The 20,316-nt window shown below is 42.3% G+C and overlaps 1 protein-coding gene across 1 annotated transcript in view; it reads left to right on the plus strand.

Moving 5' to 3' along the window:
* Positions 1 to 18,859, plus strand: part of LOC132403820 (stAR-related lipid transfer protein 9-like) — a 265,508-nt gene extending 246,649 nt beyond the window's left edge. Inside the window, exons 20-23 of the mRNA XM_059987537.1 lie at positions 5,810 to 6,030; positions 13,493 to 14,024; positions 17,196 to 18,654; positions 18,854 to 18,859. Of these exons, the coding sequence (XP_059843520.1) occupies positions 5,810 to 6,030; positions 13,493 to 14,024; positions 17,196 to 18,654; positions 18,854 to 18,859 (2,218 nt within the window). The remainder of the gene's footprint in view (positions 1 to 5,809; positions 6,031 to 13,492; positions 14,025 to 17,195; positions 18,655 to 18,853) is intronic.
* The last annotated feature ends 1,457 nt before the right edge of the window (positions 18,860 to 20,316 follow it).

The following is a 20,316-nucleotide window of genomic DNA, read 5'->3' on the forward strand; positions in this document are numbered from 1 at the left end:
TACACTGACATCTAGGCATCATTCTGGCTGGGTCAGTCTTCCTCTGAAATCTGCTTGTTGGATTAGCTGCAGGAGAAAAATCTGCAGACATTAATTAGAGTGGTCACCATTATAACCATAACCATATAACAATTACAGCACGGAAACAGGCCATCTTTGCCCTTCAGCAACAGAGGAGCTGAAGGCAGTGTGGACAGGGCCAACGAACTTAACCTGTTCTTCAACAGATTTGACACTTCAATAGATGTGGCCCCTGCCCATCCTCCACATGATTCATCTGTTTTCGGCCCCCAACCAACACATACTCCACTCTCCCCTCCTACCCCATCCTCACTGCTCCCCACCCTGCTCTCGTGACTACACTCCTCCCTCATCTGAAACCACCACGGTGGGCTTCGCAGCTGAACAGGTGAGAAGACAGCTGAAACGTCTCCATCCAAGCAAGGCTGCAGGCCCGGATGGTGTCAGCCCCAGGGTGCTCAAAGTCTCTGCCCCCCCAGCTATGTGGAGTACTTCACCGTGTCTTCAACCTGAGCCTGCATCTCCAGAGGGTTCCAGTGATGTGGAAGATGTCCTGCCTCGTTCCTGTACCGAAGATGCCGCGCCCCAGTGGCTCCAATGACTACAGACCAGTGGCATTGACCTCTCACATCATGAAGACCCTGGAGAGACTTGTTCTAGAGCAGCTCCGGCCTATGGTTAGGCCACACTTAGACTCCCTCCAGTTCGCCTATCAGCCCCGACTAGGAGCTGAGGATGCCATCGTCTATCTGCTGAACCGTTTCTATGCCCACCTGGACAAGCCGGTGAGCACTGTGAGGGTCGTGTTTTTTGAGTTCTCCAGTGCGTTCAACACCATCCACCCTGCTCTGCTGGGTGAGAAGCTGACAGTGATGAAGGTGGATGCTTCCCTGGTGTCATGGATTATTGATTACCTGACTGGCACACCATAGTACTTGCGCTTGCAACACTGTGTGTCAGACAGAGTGGTCAGCAGCACTGGGGCAACACAGGGGACTGTCTTGGCTCCCTTTCTGTTCACCATCTACACCTCGGACTTCAACTACAACACAGAGTCTTGCCATCTTCAGAAGTTTTCTGATGACTCTGCCATAGTTGGATGCATCAGCAAGGGGGATGAGGCTGAGTACAGGGCTACGGTGGGAAACTTTGTCACATGGTGCGAGCAGAATCATCTGCAGCTTAATGTGAAAAAGACTGAGGAGCTGGTGGTGGACCTGAGGAAGGCTAAGGCACCAATGACCCCTGTTTCCATCCAAGGGGTCAGTGTGGATATAGTGGAGGATTACAAATACCTGGGGATACGAATGGACAATAAACTGGACTGGTCAAAGAACACTGAGGCTGTCTACAAGAAGGGTCATTGCCGTCTCTATTTCCTGAGGAGACTGAGGTCCTTTAACATCTGCCAGACAATGCTGAGGATGTTCTACGAGTCTGTGGTGGCCAGTGCTATCATGTTTGCTGTTGTGTGCTGGGGCAGCAGGCTGAGGGTAGCAGACACCAACAGAATCAACAAAATCATTCCAAAGGCCAGTGATGTTGTGGGGGTGGAACTGGACTCTCTGACGGTGGTGTCTGAAAAAAGGATGCTGTCCAAGTTGCATGCCATCTTGGACAATGTCTCCCATCCACTCCATAATGTACTGGTTAGGCACAGGAGTACATTCAGCCAGAGACTCATTCCATCGAGATGTAACACTGAGCGTCGTAGGAAGTCATTCCTGCCTGTGGCCATCAAACTTTACAACTCCTCCCTCGGAGTGTCAGACACCCTGAGCCAATAAGCTGGTCCTGGACTTATTTCCACTTTGCATGATTAACTTATTATTATTTAATTGTTTATGGTTTTATATTGCTATATTTCTTCACTCTTCTCGGTTGGTGTGGCTGTAATGAAACCCAATTTTCCTCGGGATCAATAAAGTATGTCTGTCTGTTCTAGTCCATGCTGAACCATTCTATGTAACATTTCAATGTTAGCCTTAATAAATTAGGAATATAAATAAATGCTGTACCTTTTCATTATTAACATGGTTGGTAATAGTTATTAGATTATTAATTCAGTTAAAGAGGTTGTGCAGTATTCTGGAATTGTATTGTATGGAATTAGTGTGAGGCGTGTTCAATAACATTCGACTGTTTGAGTTGACAGGTAAGTTATGTTGTATTGCACTAAGTGACCTGTCCTAATGCCCAGGATCCACTGCATTCACTTGAAATGTGCACCAGCCTTTTGTGGAGCATGTTGAGCCATTTAACTTTGAGAGTCAAAACCTTACTGTTGTCACATGGTTAACTGAGTAAATTTGTCAAATTTGTTTCATTGCACATTTGCACAATTGTGAATATTGTAAATCCTCAGACTGCAACATTAGTTTGAAAGCGGTGCATGCCCACATTAAACAAGGTGGTAACCAGCCCCTCATCTGCAGGGGTCTTGACACTGAAGCTGGATTTTGGAACATCACGAGTAATCATGGTCTGCTGTCATGAGACAAAGTTGTAAATCAGCTAGCACTGGACAACATACCCCTTATTTTGTTCCAGCTGATATAAAAATAAGAGCATAAGGTATAGGAGCAGAATTAGGCCTTTGGGCCTAAATTGGTCCATTCTGCTCCACCATTTGATCATGGCCAATCCATTTCCCTTCTCAACCTCATTCTCCTGCTTTCTCTCCATAGCCTTTCACACACTGACTAATCAAGAACCTATCAAACTCCACCCTAAATACACCCAATGATCTGGCCTCAACAGCCACCTGTGGCAACGAATTCCGTAGATTCGCCATCCTCTGGCCAGAGGATTTTTAGAGGTTTGCCCCCTGGTCCTAGTCTCCCAAACTACTGGAAACATCCTCTCCACATCTCATTCCCTGACACTATATTCCATCTGGCACTTCTTTATCTATTCTCCTAATCTGTCTATGTCCTTCTGAAGCTTCCCTGCTTCCTCAACACTACCTGCCCCTCCCCTTATCTTGGTAGCATTTGCATACTTGGACACAAAGCCTACAATTCCATCATCCAAATCATTGACATATAACATAACAATAAACAGTTCCAACACAGACTCCTGCAGAACTCCACTACTCACCAGCGGCCATTCAGAAAAGGTTCCCTTTAATCCTACTCTTTGCCTCCTGTCAGTGGGCCAGTGTTCTATCCATGGCACTATCTTTATGTAATACCATGGGCCCCTATCTTGCTAAGCAGCCTCATGTGCAGCATCTTGTCAAAGGCCTTCTAAAAATCCAAGTAAACTAAATAACATCCACTGATTCTCCTTTGTCTATCCTGCTTGTTGGTTTCTCAAAGAATTCTAATGGATTTGTCAGTCAAGATTTTCCCTCAAGGATACCATTGCTGACTTTGACCTATTTTATCATGTGCCTTGAAGTACCCAAAACATCATCCTTATCAATCAACTCCCAACATCTTCCCAACTACTCAGGTCAGGCCAACTAGCCAGTAATTTCCTTTCTTTTGCTTCCCTCCCTTCTTGAAGAGTGGGGTGACATTTGTAATTTTTCAGTCCTCCAGAACCTTGCCAGAATGTAATGATTCTTGAAAGAAGCCTCCGGAGTTTCTTCAGCTACCTCTTTTGGAACCCTGGGGGCGTAGTCCAACTGGTCCAAGTGTCTTACCTACCTTCAGTCCTTACAGCGTCCCAAGAACCTTCTCCTTAGTAAAAGCAACTGTACTCACTTCTGTCCCCTGATACTCTTGAACTTTCACCATACTGCTAGTATCTTTCACAGTGAAGACTGATGCAGAAAACTTATTCAGTTCATTCACTATTTCCTGTCCCCCATTTTTACCTCTCCAGTGTCATTTTCCAATGGTCTGTTATCTTCTCTTGCCTCTCTTTAATATTTCCAAGAAACTGCTGCCATTGCTGTTCCACTGTCATCCCTACTATTCTCCCCTTCAACTTTGTCCGGTTCCTCCCTCTGAAATTGCAGGGTAAATTCTATCATCTTATGATCACTGTCTCCTAAGGGTTCCTTTACCTTAGGCTCCCTACTAAATCTGGTTTATTACACAAAACCAATCCCGTTTTGCTGATCCCCCAATGGGCCCAACCACAACATCTCTAAAAAGCCATCTTGTAGGAATTCTACAGATTCTCTCCCATGGGATCCAAAATCAGCACCAACCTGATTTTCCAAATCTACCTGCATATTGAAATCCCCTGATTATCATAACATTACCCTTTTGACATGCATTTTTTATCTTTCATTGTAATTTGTAACCCACATCCTGGCTACTGTTTGGAGGCCTGTATACAACTCTCATCAGGGTCCTTTTACCTTGACAGTTCCTTCACTCTACCCACAATAATTCTACATCTATTGATTCTAAGTCACTTCTTTCTAAAGGTTTGATTTCTTTTTCTCCCAGTAGAGCCACTCCTCCTTCTCTACATACCTGCCTATACTTTCAATACAGTGTGTATCCTTGGATGTGTAGCTTCCAACTATAATCTTCTTTCAGCCATTACGCAATGATGTCCGCAAGTTCATACCTGCCAATCTCTAACTGTGCTACAAGATGGTCTACCTTATTTCGTATACAACATGCATTCAAAAAGAGAAAATGGCAGTGCAACGGCAGCATGCACGGTCACTCCAGGGATGAATATCTGTTATCTGTAAGTAGGGGCTGTGCACAATCCTGGTTTGATGGGGACGGATGTGAGAAGCATGGAGGAACATCTGGTGAAACTTCTGACATGCCTGTTTTGCTGCCGCTGCTACTGTGTGATCGAGAAATCTCTGGAGAGGAAGGCCCCGAATCCTCAGCTTTGCCTGTTGCTTGGCGGCCGGGGACAAGGTCGAAGCGCTCGGCAGAGATGGTTCTGGGTGCTCGATGTCAGAGGGCTGGTCGGAGGCTCGAAGTTTTTTGGATGGACTCAGAGTTGGCTGTGGTCGGATGCTTCCAGAGGCTGCATCAGGAAGCTTTGCGGCGCTGGAGGTTCATGGCAGGAAGAGTTTTTCTTCCTTCTACCATCTACGTGAGATGATGGACAGTCGGGACTTTGGGACTCAAGGACTTTGGGACTTTCTTTTACCGTGTCCATGGTCTGCCCTTATCAAATTACAGCATTGCTTTGCACTGTTGTAACTATATGTTATAATTATGTGGTTTTTGTAAGTTAGTCTTGGTCTGTCTTGTGTTTTTGTGATATCATACTAGAGGAACATTGTATCATTTCTTAATGCATACATTACTAAATGATAATAAACGAGGACTGAGTGTCCTCACAATCTAATCTAAATATTGTACCTTCAGTCCAGGATCACCCTTTTCAATTTTGCTCCCCATTACACTGCAGTTCATTCCATTGACTGCCATTTTGTCCCATCAGCTGCATGTCCTTCCTGACAGTCTCACTACACACTGCCTCTGCTGGAATACAAACTGCCCCATTCTCAGCCCTATCATTCAGTTTCTCAAACTCCTGCCAATTTAGTTTTAGTCCTCCCCTAAAGTTCTAGCAAACCTGCCTGCAAAGATGTTGGTCCCCAATTCAGGTGTAACCCATTCCTTTTATACAGGTCATACCTTCACCAAAAGAGTTCCCAGTGATACAGAAATCTGAATCCCTGCCCCCTCAACTGTTGGCTATGGTCTTTTATTGATAGTATTGTGTTGGATTTACTGTGTATGCCTGCAAGAAAATGAATCACAGGGTATATATGGTGTCATGTATATACTTTGATAATAAATTTACTTTGAACCTTTGTACTCGAGGTGGTTTCACTGCTGTTGTTTGTTCTCAGGAGGCAGCTGAAAGAGCTGCAGCAATGCTACCAGAGCAAGCAGCAGGAGAGCAAGGATTATAAGCAGAAGCTGAGGGGAATGGAAGTGTTCTACCAACAACAAATACACCAGCAGCAAAGCTACATTGAGGAACTGAGGCAACACATCCAAGCAACGCACTTGCAGGCAGAACAAGAGCTTAAACACGACCAGGAGCAACTCAGGCTGCGAATTGAGGAAAGTATGTAGTGTCACCCTTTTCAGTTTACTCAGGGTTGTGGAAAGGATGCTCTCATTAGTACTAGGAACTAAATATATTTCATCAATTCTGAGCATCATGTGTTTTGACTATACCATTCCTGTTACCAGCATGATCAAATTCTTTCTGTATTATCATAAAGTAGGAAGCAACTTTGCCTTTTAGTTTATTTACATCAGGTCCATGCTGGTTCTCAGAATAATTTGTTTAACTTGCCATATGCCTATCTTGCATACCTATCAATGTCCCTTTATTCTTTCTGAAATTCTCCTACCCTAGGAGTAATTTGCAATGGCTAATTGATATATCAACATATCTTTGGCATTTAGGAGGAAATCATAGCATTTAGGGAAACCCTCATAGTCCAAGAGAGAGTGTAAACTCCACAAAGGCACCACAGGTAGGATTAAACCCAAATCCTGTGAACTGTGAACCATGAGGTATTAACAGTGCACTACTGCACTTCTCTAGATGCAAAAATTGTTTTATTGTCACCCCTTTTCACCTTACCTCCTCCAGTGATCATTTCTGTACCCTGTTATGAATGGTCTCTTTTTCATCTCATTCTGCCCAATTTTCTCTATTTGATCTTGACTTCAGTGTTTCTGTTTGTTAACTGCTCATTAATCAGTTGAGTAGCTGGTCCTGCAGCAAGGTTGGGCTCACAGAATCATAAGTGTATCCCAGGTTCTGCCAGCTGCATAAGTCTAGGGGAGACAAACATGTCTGCCAAACGTGTGAGATTGAAGTGCAAAACCTCCTGTTTGTGTGGATGTTGTGTGATTTGTTCCCATTACAAATCAGTACCATGAAATAACAGACAATACGCCATATGCAATTAAACAATTTGGCTTTACAATTCTTGTTGTTAAGTTGACTAAAGGGTTAGTAAAGAAAAAGAAAACCCATTTTAATGAAACAGTTTAATGTACACAAGTTGGAGCTCACGATTTACCTTTCGCTGATCCTCCATCAATTCCCCGGGCATCATCGACTCCTGGCCCCACTCCAAGTCCGCTCCTTTATGACATCTTCTCTCTCCATCTCCCACTGAACAAAGAACCCTGATCTCCTCGGTGTCAGGCATACAGCATGAAAGTACACTCCCCTCATTGGACAGCTCATATTCCAAAGCACCCGTTATTTTTAACCATAACCCAAACACCGCTTCTACAGAAAGACTACTATGTTAAAAGTGAATCCTTTCCCAGGGTGTTACATAAGGTTAATTATCAATCTTACATTTTATAAAATCTGTTGCTTAAATAGTACAAAGACATAAAATTACTGTAAATTACAAGTTAAGTAAATAGTGCGTTAAAAATGATATAAGTAGTTAATGTCTTGGTCCATTCAGAAATCTGATTATGGAGGAGAAGAAACTGTTCTTGAAATGATAAGCGTGAGTCTTTAGATTCCTGTACCTCCTCATTGAGAAGAGAACATGGTGAGAGTCCTTAATGATAGACGCCACCATCCTGAGGCACTGCCTCTTGAAAATGTTCTTGATGGCATAGAGGATTGTGCCTGTGAAGGAGCTGGCTGAATGTATAACCCTTTGCAACCCTCTGAAGAACTTGTGCTTTGGAGGCTCCATGCCAGGTTGTGATGCAACAAGTAAAAATACTCTCTACAGTACATCTGTAGAAATTTGCAAGAGTTTCTAGAGATGGGAACCGGAGTTATAGGACTGAGGATAAGGATGATGGCTTACAAACAGAGTTAATGTATAGTGAGACTGAAAGAAAGGACAGGCAGATGATCGGGCAAAGTTGCAGTCAGTGGGATGGGTTATAGTGTAATAGGTGGAGAAAACTGAAAAGAGTGACAAATACAGGACTGCAGGTGTTATATTTGAATGCATGCTGTCTACAAAATAAGGCAGATGATCTTATAGCGCAGTTAGAGATTGGCAGCTGTGATGTTGTAGGTGTGACGGAGTCATATGGTTGAAAGACATTTGTAGTTGGGAGCTTAATATCCAAGGATACACACTCTTATCAAAAGGAGAGGCAGGTAGGCAGAGGAGGAGTGGCTCTTCTGGTAAAAAAATGAAATGAAATCTTGAGAAAGAAGTGACATAGGATAAGAAGGTGTTGAATCCTTGTGGGTAGAGTTAAGAAACTGCAAGGGTAAGAAGACCCTGATGGGAGTTATATACAGACCTCCAAACAGTAGTCAGGATATGGTAATAGCATGTCAAAAAGGCAGTGTTACAATAGTCATGGGGGATTTTGATATGCAGATAGATTGGGAAAAATCAGGTTGCTGTTGGATCCCAAGAGAAAGAATTTGTGGAATGCCTCAGAGTTGGTTTTTTGGAGCAGTTTGTGGTTGAGCCTGCTAGAGAATCAGCAGTTCTGAATTGGATGCTGTATAATGAACCAGGTATGATCAGGGAGTTTCTGGGAGCAATTCGGAAGACACAGGATAGATATATTCCAAAGAAGAGTAATATTCTAAAGGCAGGATGACACAAATGTGGCTGACAAAGGAAGTCAAAGCCAACATAAAAGCAAAAGCATATAATTTTGCAAAATAAGTGGCAAGTTAGAGGTTTGGGAACTTTTTTTAAAACCAACTGAAAGGCAACTGAAAAGCTATAAGGAGGGAAAAGATGAAATATGAAGCAAGTCAATAATATCAAAAATGACACCAAAAGTTTTTCAGATATATAAAGAGTGAAAAAAGAGATGAGAATAAGATATTGGACCGCTGGAAAATGACACCAGAGAGATAGTAATGAGGTCAAGGAAATGGTGGACGAACTGAATAAATACTTTGCACATCAGTTTTCACTGTGGAAGACACTAGTAGTGTACTGGAAGTTGAAGAATGTCAAGGGACAGAAGTGCATGCAGTTGCTATTATGGGGGAGATGGTGCTTGGGAAACTGAAAGATCTGAAGGTAGGTAATTCAGCTGGACCTAATGGAATACACCCCAGGGTTCTGAAAGAGATAGCCGAAGAGGTTGTGGAGGCATTAGTAATGATTTTTCAAAAATCGTTAGTTTCCAGCATGGTTCTGGGGGACTGAAAAATTGCAAATGTCACACCACTCTTCAAGAATGGAGGGAGGCAGAAGAAAGGAAATTATAGACCAGTTAGTCTGACCTCAGTGGTTATGAAGAATTTGGAGTCAATTGTTAAGGATGAGATTTCAGGGTTCTTGAAGGCACATGACAAAATAGGCCATAGTTCCCTAAAGAAAAAATCTTGCTTGACCAATCTGTTGGATTTCTTTGAAGAAATAACAAGCAGGATAAACAAAGGAGAATTGGTGGCTGTTGTGTACTTGGATTTTCAGAAGGATTTTAACAAGGTGCCACACAAGGCTACGAAACAAGATAAAAGCCCAGGGTATTACAGGAAAGATACTAGCATGGATAGAGCATTAGTTGATTGGTAGGATGCAGAGTGGGAATAAAGGCATCCTTTTTGGATTGGCTGCTGGTTACCAGTGGTGTTCCACAGGGGTCTGTGTTGGGACAACAATCACTTTAAATTGTATGTCAATGATTTGGATGATGGAATTGATGGCTTTGTGGCTAAGTTTGCAAACGATATGAGATTAGTGAAGCAGCAGGTAGCATTGAGATAGAGATGCTACAGAGGGACTTAGACAGTTCAGGAGAATGGGCAAAGAGATGGCAGATGAAATAGTGTTGAAACATAGAAAATAGGTGCAGGAATAGGCTATTTGGCCCTTCGAGCCTGCACCACCATTCAGTATGATCATGGCTGATCATCCAACTCAGAAACCTGTACCTGCTTTCTCTCCATACCCCCGATCCCTTTAGCCACAAGGGCCATATCTAACTCCCTCTTAAGTATAACCAATGAACTGGCCTCAACTGTTCCCTGTGGCAGAGAATTCCACAGATTCACCACTCTCTGTGTGAAGAAGTCTTTTCCTCATCTTGGTCCTAAAAGGCTTCCCCTTTATCCTTAATCTGTGACCCCTCATTCTGGACTTCCCCAACATTGGGAACAATCTTCCTGCATCTAGTCTGTCCAATCCCTTTTGAATTTTATACGTTTCAATAAGATCCCCCCTCAATCTTCTAAATTCCAGCGAGTATAAGACTAGTCGATCAAGTCTTTCTTCATATGAAAGTCCTGTCATCCCATGAATCAATCTGGTGAACCTTCTTTGTACTCCCTCAATGGCAAGAATGTCTTTCCTCAGATTAGGGGACCAAAACTGCACTCCAGGTGTGGTCTCACCAAGGCCTTGTACAACTGCAGTAGAACCTCCCTGCTCCTGTACTCGAATCCTCTTACCAGAAGTATATGTTCATGCACCTTGGTGGAAGGAGTAAAAGTGTAGATTATTTTCTAAATGGGCATGAAAGGATATGGGGAGATGGTAAGAGAATGGGGTTGAGAGGGAAATGGATCAACTATGATAAAATCGCAGAGCAGACTCAATGGGCCAAATAACCAAATTCTGCTCCTTTGTCCTATGGATATGCCAAATCTCCTTAAACTCCAAATGAACTAGAGCTGCATTTTGATGATTGCATCACTGTGTTGGGCCCAGAATAGATCCTCCAAAATGTTGACACCATGAACTATTAAGGATGAGGTGATGGAGTACTTGGTGACACAGGACAAGATAGTACAAGATTCAGCATGGTTTCCTTCAGGGAAAATCCTGCCTGATGAATCTGTTGGAATTCTTTAAGGAGATTACAAGTAGGATAGATGAAGGAAATGCAGTGGATATTGTATATTGGATTTTCAGAAGGCCTTTGACAAGGTGCCATGCTTGAGGCTGCTTACCAAGTTAAGAGTCCATGGCATTACAAGAAGGTTACTGGCATGGTTAGAGCATTGGCTGATTGGTAGGAGGCAGCGAGTGGGAATAAAAGAATCCTTTTCTGGTTGGCTCTCAGTGACTAGTGGTGTTCCACAGGGATCGATGTTGGGACCACTTCTTTTTACGCTGTATATCAATGATTAAGATGATGGAATAGATGGCTTTGTTGCCAAGTTTGCAGATGATACAAAGATTGGTGGAGGGGCAGGTAGTGTTGAGGAAATGGGTAGGCTGCAGAAGGACTTAAAGAGATTAGGAGAATGAGCAAGTAAGTGGCAAATGAAATACAATGGTGGAAAATGCACAGCCATTCACTTTGGTAGCAGAAATAAATATGCGGATTACTTTCTAAACAGGAAGAAAATCCAAGAATCTGAGATGCAGAGGGACTTCAGACTTGGAAGTCTTGGAAGGGACTTGGGAGTCCTTGTGCAGAGCACCCTGAAGGTTAACTTGCAGGTTGAGTCAGTGGTGAGGAAGGCAAAATGCCATGTTAGCATTCAAGAGGTCTAGAATACAAGAGCAAGGATGTGATGCTGAAGCTTTATAAGGCACTGGTGAGGCCTCACCTTGAGTACTGTAAACAGTTCTGTGCCCTTCATCTTAGAAAAGATGTACTGGCTTTGGAGAGGGTCCAGAGAAGGTTCACAAGGATGATTCCAGGAATGAAAGGGTTATCATACGAGGAACGTTTGATGGCTCTGGGTCTGTACTTGCTGGTATTCAGAAGGATGAGGGGGGAATCTCTTTGAAACCTTTTGAATGTTGAAAGGCCTAGACAATATAGATAGGAAAGGATGTTTCCATTGGTGGGAGAGTCTAGGACAAGAGGACACAGCCTCAGGATACAGAATAGAGGGGCGCTCTTTCAAAATAGAGACAGAAGCATAGAAAATATCAAGAAACCTACAGCACAATACAGGCACTTCGGCCCACAAAGTTGTACTGAACATGTGCTTACTTTAGAAATTACCTTGGTATACCCATAGCCCTATTTTTCTAAGCTCCATGTGCCTATCCAGGAGTCTCTTAAAAGACCCTATTGTATCTGCTTCCACTACCGTTGCCAGCAGCCCATTCCACACACTCACCACTCTCTGTGTAAAAAAGCTTACCCCTGACATCTCCTCTGTGCCTACTTCTAAGCACTTTAAAAATGTGTCCTCTTGTGTTAGCCATTTCAGCCCTGGGAAAAAGCCTCTGACTATCCACACGATCAATACCTTATACACCTCTATCAGGTCACCTCTCATCATCTGTCGCTCCAAAGAGAAAAGACCAAGTTCACTCAATCTATTCTCATAAGACATTCTCCCCAATCCAAGCAACATCCTTGTAAATTTCCTCTGAACCCTTTCTATAGTGAGGTGACCAGAACTGAGCACAGAACTCCAAGTGGGGACATTACCTCTAGGCTCTTGAACCTCAATCCCACCGTTGATGAAGGCCAATACACTGTATGCCTCTTAACCACACAGTCAACCTGCGCAGATACTGAGAAATTTCTTTAGGCAAAGGGTGATGAATTTGTGGAATTTGTTGCCATATGCAGCTGTGGAGGCCAACATGTTAGATGTATTTAAGGCAGAGATTGACAGGTTCTTGGTGGGACATGCAAAGTTTTCAGGGAGAAGGCCCGGAGCTGGAATTGAGAAAGGGAAAAAAAAAAGTATCTTCCATGATTGAATGGCAGAGCAGATTCAATAGGCCAGATGGCCTAATCTGCTCCTATGTCTTGTGTTATGGTCTTATGAACTTGAAGCTACTCACCGGTTCTACAGTTGACCCTCAGTAAGGACTGATGCATGTTTTCCCAGCTTCCCCTTCCTGAAGTCCACAATTAATTCCTTAATATTACTACAGTGTGTTGTTGTGACACGACTCAACCAGACAACTAAATTGTACCTTTCTCTTCCATGTCAGATTGTTGAAAGATTGCTTGAGTTTTGGCAGAGAAGGGGGTTGCAAGGATGTCAAATTACAAGAGAGAACATAAGACAACTCCATTCGGAGGGAGGGAGCTTTTGGAATAGGATTATAGAAGAAGTGTGATCAAAAGACCACAGTTTTGAGAGGCAAGGGTGCAGAAGTGAAGCTGTCCCAAGAGTCAGCTGCTCCTGCCTCAGATTTCCTGAACCCTGTTTATAAACTGTTAGATTTACAGTTAGGGTTCTAAATATTCTGGGCAACATGTTGAAGAAGTATCTTTGTTTTTTAGTCCATTCCATTTGAATGACACTCAACCTGTGTATATGATGTGCTGACACTTTGCAGTCTGATCTATTCATCGTGTTGTTCCCCCCACCTTCACCACCCAGAGCCTGATACGTGAAGGCCAAATCAGGAATAACTGAGACAGGAGGACTGTGTCAAAACCATTAACACTGGTTCCACCTGTCACCTGCCAGCCTCTGCCTCAACACTCACCCTCAGCTCTTTCTACTTGCTCACTTCCCTTTACACTCTTCAGCCTGATGCAGAGTCACAAATCAAGTAGTTTGCATTTTTACGTCACTAACACTATTTCTGTCATCACAGATGTTGTTCAACCGAATCTATTTTAAATTTTCCCACAGTTCATTATCTTGCATTTGCCACATTAACAATTATACTTTTTTCCAGATGAGCAACATCTAGCAAATGAAGAAAAGCGCTTAGTTTGCCTGGAACAGCAGCGACAGGAGCTGGGAATACAGACGGACTGTGCATCGTTTACTGATTGTGGGGTTCAGATCTCCTCACAAGTGGAAGAGATTCCTTTTATTGAGCAGAACAGAAAACGATTGGTGCAACTGGAACTGCTGCAGAGACACACGTTGAGGAAAGTTGAACAAAATATCCACAAGAAAAGAATCAGGTATCAGCTGGAGAACATTGCTGAGAAGCACAAGCTTTTAGAAGCAAAGGCAAACTTGCAACACCTGGAGAGTGCAAGTTTAATCACCAGGAAGCAATGCAGGCGACCAATAGAGGGCAAAGCGAGCACCTTACAAACTGATGTGAATCTTAAACTGGCAAAATGGAAAAAATTATTCCCTGCAAGCTACTTGCCCTTGAGAAGACATTCATTATCTGTTCCCATTCTCACTAGGAGTCATTCGGACTCAAGTGACCTGGTATCAAACCTGTACCCACAGCATGTACCAGTTTACAGGTATGTTTTTGCAGTACCATCTGTAGTTTGCAGTTTGTGAGCAGTGAAATAATTAATTTCAATTACTGTTGATTACTGTTGTGCTTTGGTGCGAGCATTCATTCTTTTATTCAAAGCATGTTTAAAAATTGCAGGGTAGAATGGCATCTCAAAGGGATAGGCTGGTGAGCGGAATACCTTAATGTCTTAACAACTCATTCAGAAGGTTGTGGGTTTAGGACCAGGCCAAGAAACTTCAACGTATAATCTAGGCTGGCACTTGATTCAAGTGCTGAGAGGATGATTGCAATCAGAGATGATGTTCTTCAGATACTCCACCCATTTTGTCATGTGGTTGAGAACAAGCCTAGGGTACTATTATGATGAAGATCATGCTGTTTCACTCGCTCAGCGGTACATCTTCCACTCAGGTCCAGCTACACACATACCCCGATTCAGGTTCTGGCAGCTCTCTGGGGAAGGATGGCTTCTTTTGGCAGAATATGGTGAATGCACGTAGGCTTTTCCCTTCAGGTTGGGTGAGGCTGGAAATCAATGTCATAGGTTTAGGTTGAAAAGTGAAGTATTTAAAGGGAATCTTCACTCAAAGAGTGGTGTGAGTGTGGAACAAGCTGCCAGTGGAAATTGTAGATGCGGGTTCAACTGTAACATTTGAGAGAAGGTTGGATTGGTACATGGATGAGAGAGGTATGGAGGGCTCTGGTCCAAGCGCAGGCTGATTTGACTAGGTATGAGACTGGGTCAGCACAGACTAGATGGGCCAAATGGCCTGTTTCAGTGCTGAGGTATTCTATAACTCTATAATATTACAAGTTCAGGAGGAAATTTGGTTAGCTTAATGCTAAGGGAATGTGATCAAGCTAGCTGGCGGAGAATGAATTGTACCCTCAAAGGCATTGTTCTTAATCTCCAAAACAGACCATGGTAAAGACACTTAAGACTAAGGAGAAGTTTAACTGTGCTACTTAAAGTTATGTTAGACCTGGACAGGGTGAACAGTAAGGATCTACTTCTATTACTAGATTAATCAATAATTTTACGGCATAGATCTCAGTTAATTGGTAAAACAATTAGAGGAGTGAAGCTGGAAATCACCCTCTAGTGTAGTTAGAAACTCCATACAGAATTAGAATGAGGTCTTTGAACCCAGAAGTTGCCAGCTGAGAGCCTGGAAGAGCAAACAACCTAAATAACATTTGGCTGGCATTGACATAATGGGTTGAATAGCCTCCCCTCTGAGTTTCTGGGGTTTTATGATCTATCTCTGTGGCCTGGTGATTTACATATCTGGGTATGTTGGAATCAACTGAACAAAGAACTATAAAGCACAGTTTACCGTTCTTTAAAGTGTTTTAGCACTTCGGTGCACCATGCATGTCTGCACCAACCACAATAGCAATCAAAACTAATCTGTATTCTTATACACAAGGAAATCTGCAGATGCTGGAAATTCAAGCAACACATACAAAATGCTGGTGGAACGCAGCAGATCAGGCAGCATCTATAGGAAGTACAGTCGATGTCTCGGCCCAAAACGTCAACTGTACTTCTTCCTATAGATGCTGCCTGGCCTGCTGCATTCCACCGGCATTTTAAGTGTGTTGCCTGTTCCTGTTTCAGGGCCTTCTCCCTGAAAACTTATATTCCATTCCTGTTCATTTTTCAGACAATACCTCTTAAGTGCTGCTATTATATCAGCTTCTTTTGCCTTTCTTGGCAGCATGTTCCTCTCAGGTCTTCTGTCTGTCTTTGATCTAGGGAAAACGGTCAGTTTCACCAGCTTCTCTTTAAAAGGAATACCCTTTTAATCCAGACAGCATCCTGGTGAACCTCTTCTGCACTTCTCCAAATCTGCTCATCCTTTCAGTAGTGCAGTGACCAGAACTCACACGGTGCTCTAGATGTGGCTTAACCAAAGTTTTTTATAGCTGCAAATAGCTTGCCAACTGTTATGCTCAGTGCCCTGACTGATCAAGGCAAATATGTTGTGCACCTTTTCACTCTTTGCATTTGTGTTTCCACTCTGAGAACTATAGACCTGCACCCCAAGATCCCTCTATTTATCAATGTTCCTATGTTTCCTGTTTTTTATGTGCATTGCACCTTACACTTGTCCAGATTACACACACAAAATGCTGGTGGAATGCAGCAGGTCAGGCAGCATCTATAGGGAGAAGCGCTGTCAATGTTTCGAGCTGAGACCCTTCATCAATACTAACCTGTTAACCTGTTAGTCCTGACAAAGGGTCTCGGCCCGAAACACCGACAGCACTTATCCCTATAGATGCTGCAGGCATCTAACCTGCTGCGTTCCACTAGCATTGTGTGTGTGTGTTATTTGAATTTCCAGCATCTGCAGATTTCCTCATGTTTGGCTTGTCCAGATTAAATTGCATTTGCCTTTCTCTGCCCAAATTTAGAAATAATCTATATTCTGCTAAATAATTTGACAACCAGTCTCACTATCCACAACTCTGTCAATTTTCATGCCATCTGCAAACTTACTTATCAGACTACGTTTGCATCCAGAGAATTGACTTACCTTACAAACAACAATGGTCCCAGCATTGAACCCTGCAGGACACAAGTGCTCACAGACCTCCAGATAGAAAATCACCCCATTATCATGACCTACTGTCTTCTCTAATCAAGCCAGCTTTGATCAAGGATGCGTTGATAAATTGTCATCAGGTTACAAAGAATTATTTTAACATGGTTAAGTAGGATTGTAAGCTGTTGTACCAGCTTGTACACAGCAAGTTCCTCGAGCAGTAGTGGGATACGTGGGAACCTTGTATGAGGTATTAGGATGAAGATTGGCCAGGTCAGAGGAAATGAGAATTTATTTTACATCATACCAAGGCAGATGCATTTTCAGTTTGTTGTCTCAATTGAAAGAAGGCACCTCTTGTCCTGCAGAACACAATACCCTGAGGCTGCATTAGGCTGTATTTTATGTGAAACCAACAACTACCTCAGCAACAACATTGATCTCAACAAAAATTTGAAGTGGAAGTTCTGAGAAACTGCCATGATTAGAATCAAAATTGTTTAACACGCTATCAACATAAGCACAAGAACAATTGGAAATTATGGGATTTTAAATTATTTTATAGATTTGAATTTCTAACAATTTCAAACACTTTTAATACTTCCCAATTATTTTTACAGTGATTTCCTAAAGAGAAAGAACTTGTCTACCTCAGCTCAGATGAACAAGACCCACCGCACAACACAGAAGTCTCTCTCAGTGGGATCTTTGTCCAAGATGGCATTCCCTGTAACAAGAACACAATCGTTAAGAGGAAGAAGTGAAGAAGTTTCACCTTCTTGGGATCAATTACAAAAGAAACACAAAGGTGTAAAGCACAGGAATATCATAACTTTAAAGCAATCAACTGAAAATAATGAAGAGCAGCCAAAAATACTTGAACTAAGCAGTGTACAGCCAGAGGTCCAAACCAGTAACATCTCTAAGACTAGGGTACAAAAATCAGGTTTGATGGCATGCTCATTAGATAACCAAAGTATCACAGATAAGCAAATTGAGTTAACAGATGAGGATGTGAAGAAGGATCTTTCGTGGAACTGTACATTTGTGAGTACCAGTACCAATATCTGTAAAAGGACATCACCCAAACAATTGGCCAGAACTAGAAATTTTTGTAGAGTGAACCAGAGCGAGCATCTCAACAAGGAGTCTTCAATGGTCAACCTAGCTCATCTTTGGGAAAATGGGCCTTGTACTTACAAGTCAAGGAAGTGGAACAGTGATGAAATACTGAATGCCGGTATTACAGCAGTTCCTGATGATTCTCTAGGGGGCTGGTTGGAAGAGGAGCAATTGTCAGATACTGATAGCTTGTATTCTGTGGACTCTCTGTCATCTGCATATGCAGATACTATAACAGAGCAGTTGCAGAAAGATGAACCTGAGGAACAACAGTCCAAACAACATGAGAATTGTAGTGAAAGTGATGATAGTGAAATATCCCAGGATTCACTGGCAGAAAAGGATACTGACTCAGCTGATAGATTCCATGACATTCACTGTGCAAGGGCTCACTTACCTCACAATAAGACAACAAACAGAAGGAAAAGTATCTCTCTTGATAACCTAGCTGAACTGAATGAAATGAGTGTTCTTTGCAGAATGGATTCACCTGGGTTAACAGCTTCTGATGAAATGCCAGCAGAAGTGTACTGGAATGTACCTTGGAGTGAAGCTGATGGAAAGAAAACCTACCAGAATTCAAAAGAGCTAATTGAAGAAAAGGAGTGTGTCAGGGCTCTGACATTAAAAGAACAGTGTTTTAATGTGGTTGGTAACACAGAATTGAAGGACATCAACTGTGAAAAGAATATACTTTCAAAAAATTTGAAGACTAATAAAAATTACATTGATTTCCCAATCTTTACAGATGCTCAGTCATTTTTTGAGTCTAGTTCCAAGAGCAAAATGGAGAGAGTTTCATCTGATAATACTTCAGTTGTAGCAATCTCATCAGGGGACACTGATTGTTATGAAAATGTAGGGACTGAACTAATGAAAGCAGCAGAAGCAAGTTGGATCAGCTCCGTGTTTAATTTTGATCAGTTACAGCCTCGTGTAATGCATAATTTTAATCAGGTAACTGAATGTGCCATTTATAAGGAGTGCCATGCATCACAGAATGCAAACAATCAAGGTGTGTTAGATAGGGAAGAGGATTCAGCACAAATACAGGAAATTTCCCTCAGTCCATTTGCAACTGGTGAAGTCACTATGCAAAGTTCACAATGTATTGATCATAACATGGCTTGTGTTACTGGAGTGCTTTCCACTGCAGAAATGAAAGTCAAGCATTCATTGACAAATATTTCACCACTAATATCCAATGTATCAGACAACATATATTCTGCACAACAGTCTTATTCACAAACTGAATCTGAAGATCTTATACTCTCTTCCACATCCAACACTTTGAAGCTTGAAACTTTTAGTACAGATGCTGTTATTGACATGAAGGATGCTGATTCAGAAATAGAGGTATCAGGGCAACAATGTAAGAGTACAGAACCAGCAAGAAACTGTAGTCAATCCCAACACAATCAACTGAGTAACAGTGATTATCGCAGAAATGATGGTGTGCGTGTCAATGTCTCAGTAGAGGATGCAGCCAAGCTCAATTTCTCATCTACCTTTGAGAACTCTACCACTTCTGGCAGGGAACAATTTATTTCACAAAGAGAATTGTTATTTTGTTGTAGGCAATCTCACAATATGGTTGAATCCCGAATATTTTCTAACTCTTCATGTTGTACCCCTGTTAGTAATTCCAGTAACCTAACTACATTAGTTGCAAAACCATTGTCACAGCTATCGGAATGCAAGGTGTTCGAAATATCTACTGAAGATGCAGAAAAAGGCCCAGGCACCCTCTCTTTTACTGAAGAAAATAATGAGTTAGACAGTAATGTATATGTAGAGAAAATTATTCTGGCACCTTTAGTGCAAAATAAGACCAAATCTGACTTGGAGAGTGCATTGCAAGATGCAGGTTGTGATGTTGCCCAGCCAACGTCAATGAATAATGGAATTAGTCAACCAGAAAGATCTTCTTTAGTGCATGGAGGAAGCAGAGAACCTCCAAAACATTTTGTAAAGTGGCAGCATTCAGTTACAAGTTGTGCTGAAAGCGAAGACAGAAATAATGATCGATTTACTAGTTTCATAAAGAAGCAACCGTCTGATCAGACAAACCTATCAAGGAATGAGAATAGATATACTTTGAAAGAAACTCCCACTAACAGTCAAGTGGATTTTGAAGCCAAGATCAGTGAGCCCATCATCCTTGATGGGTGTTTATGCATGAAGGATAATGTTGGTTTTTCTGAAGGCATCCAGTTGAGAACCAGTGATCCACAGGTTCAAAGTATCATGTCTGGCACTTTATCGTATGAAAGGGGAGAATTTCCACTGAAAGACAAAAGTCTTGAAAAACTGGTAAGTGCTAGTGCAAACAATCCCAATCGTGAAGACAGTTTGAACTATGAAAACACCCTGTTTTTAAGTGGCACACAGGACCAGAAATGCAGCATACTTGCAGAGGAAACCAGTATATTAAGCTTGCCTGTTTCTGGACAACATGTTCCCATGTCTATTAGTGAGCAAACTACAGGAAGTGCAGCTGGAATTTGGAATAGATTTCATCAGGATTCCAATATTGTAGCAAATTCAGACAAACTTTCAAACAATGTAAACTTTTCTACTGCATCTGTTTTAAGGCATCACCTTTCACAGATTAACAAG

Source organism: Hypanus sabinus, chromosome 2 (genome assembly GCF_030144855.1).
Source record: "Hypanus sabinus isolate sHypSab1 chromosome 2, sHypSab1.hap1, whole genome shotgun sequence".
Taxonomy (NCBI): domain Eukaryota; kingdom Metazoa; phylum Chordata; class Chondrichthyes; order Myliobatiformes; family Dasyatidae; genus Hypanus; species Hypanus sabinus.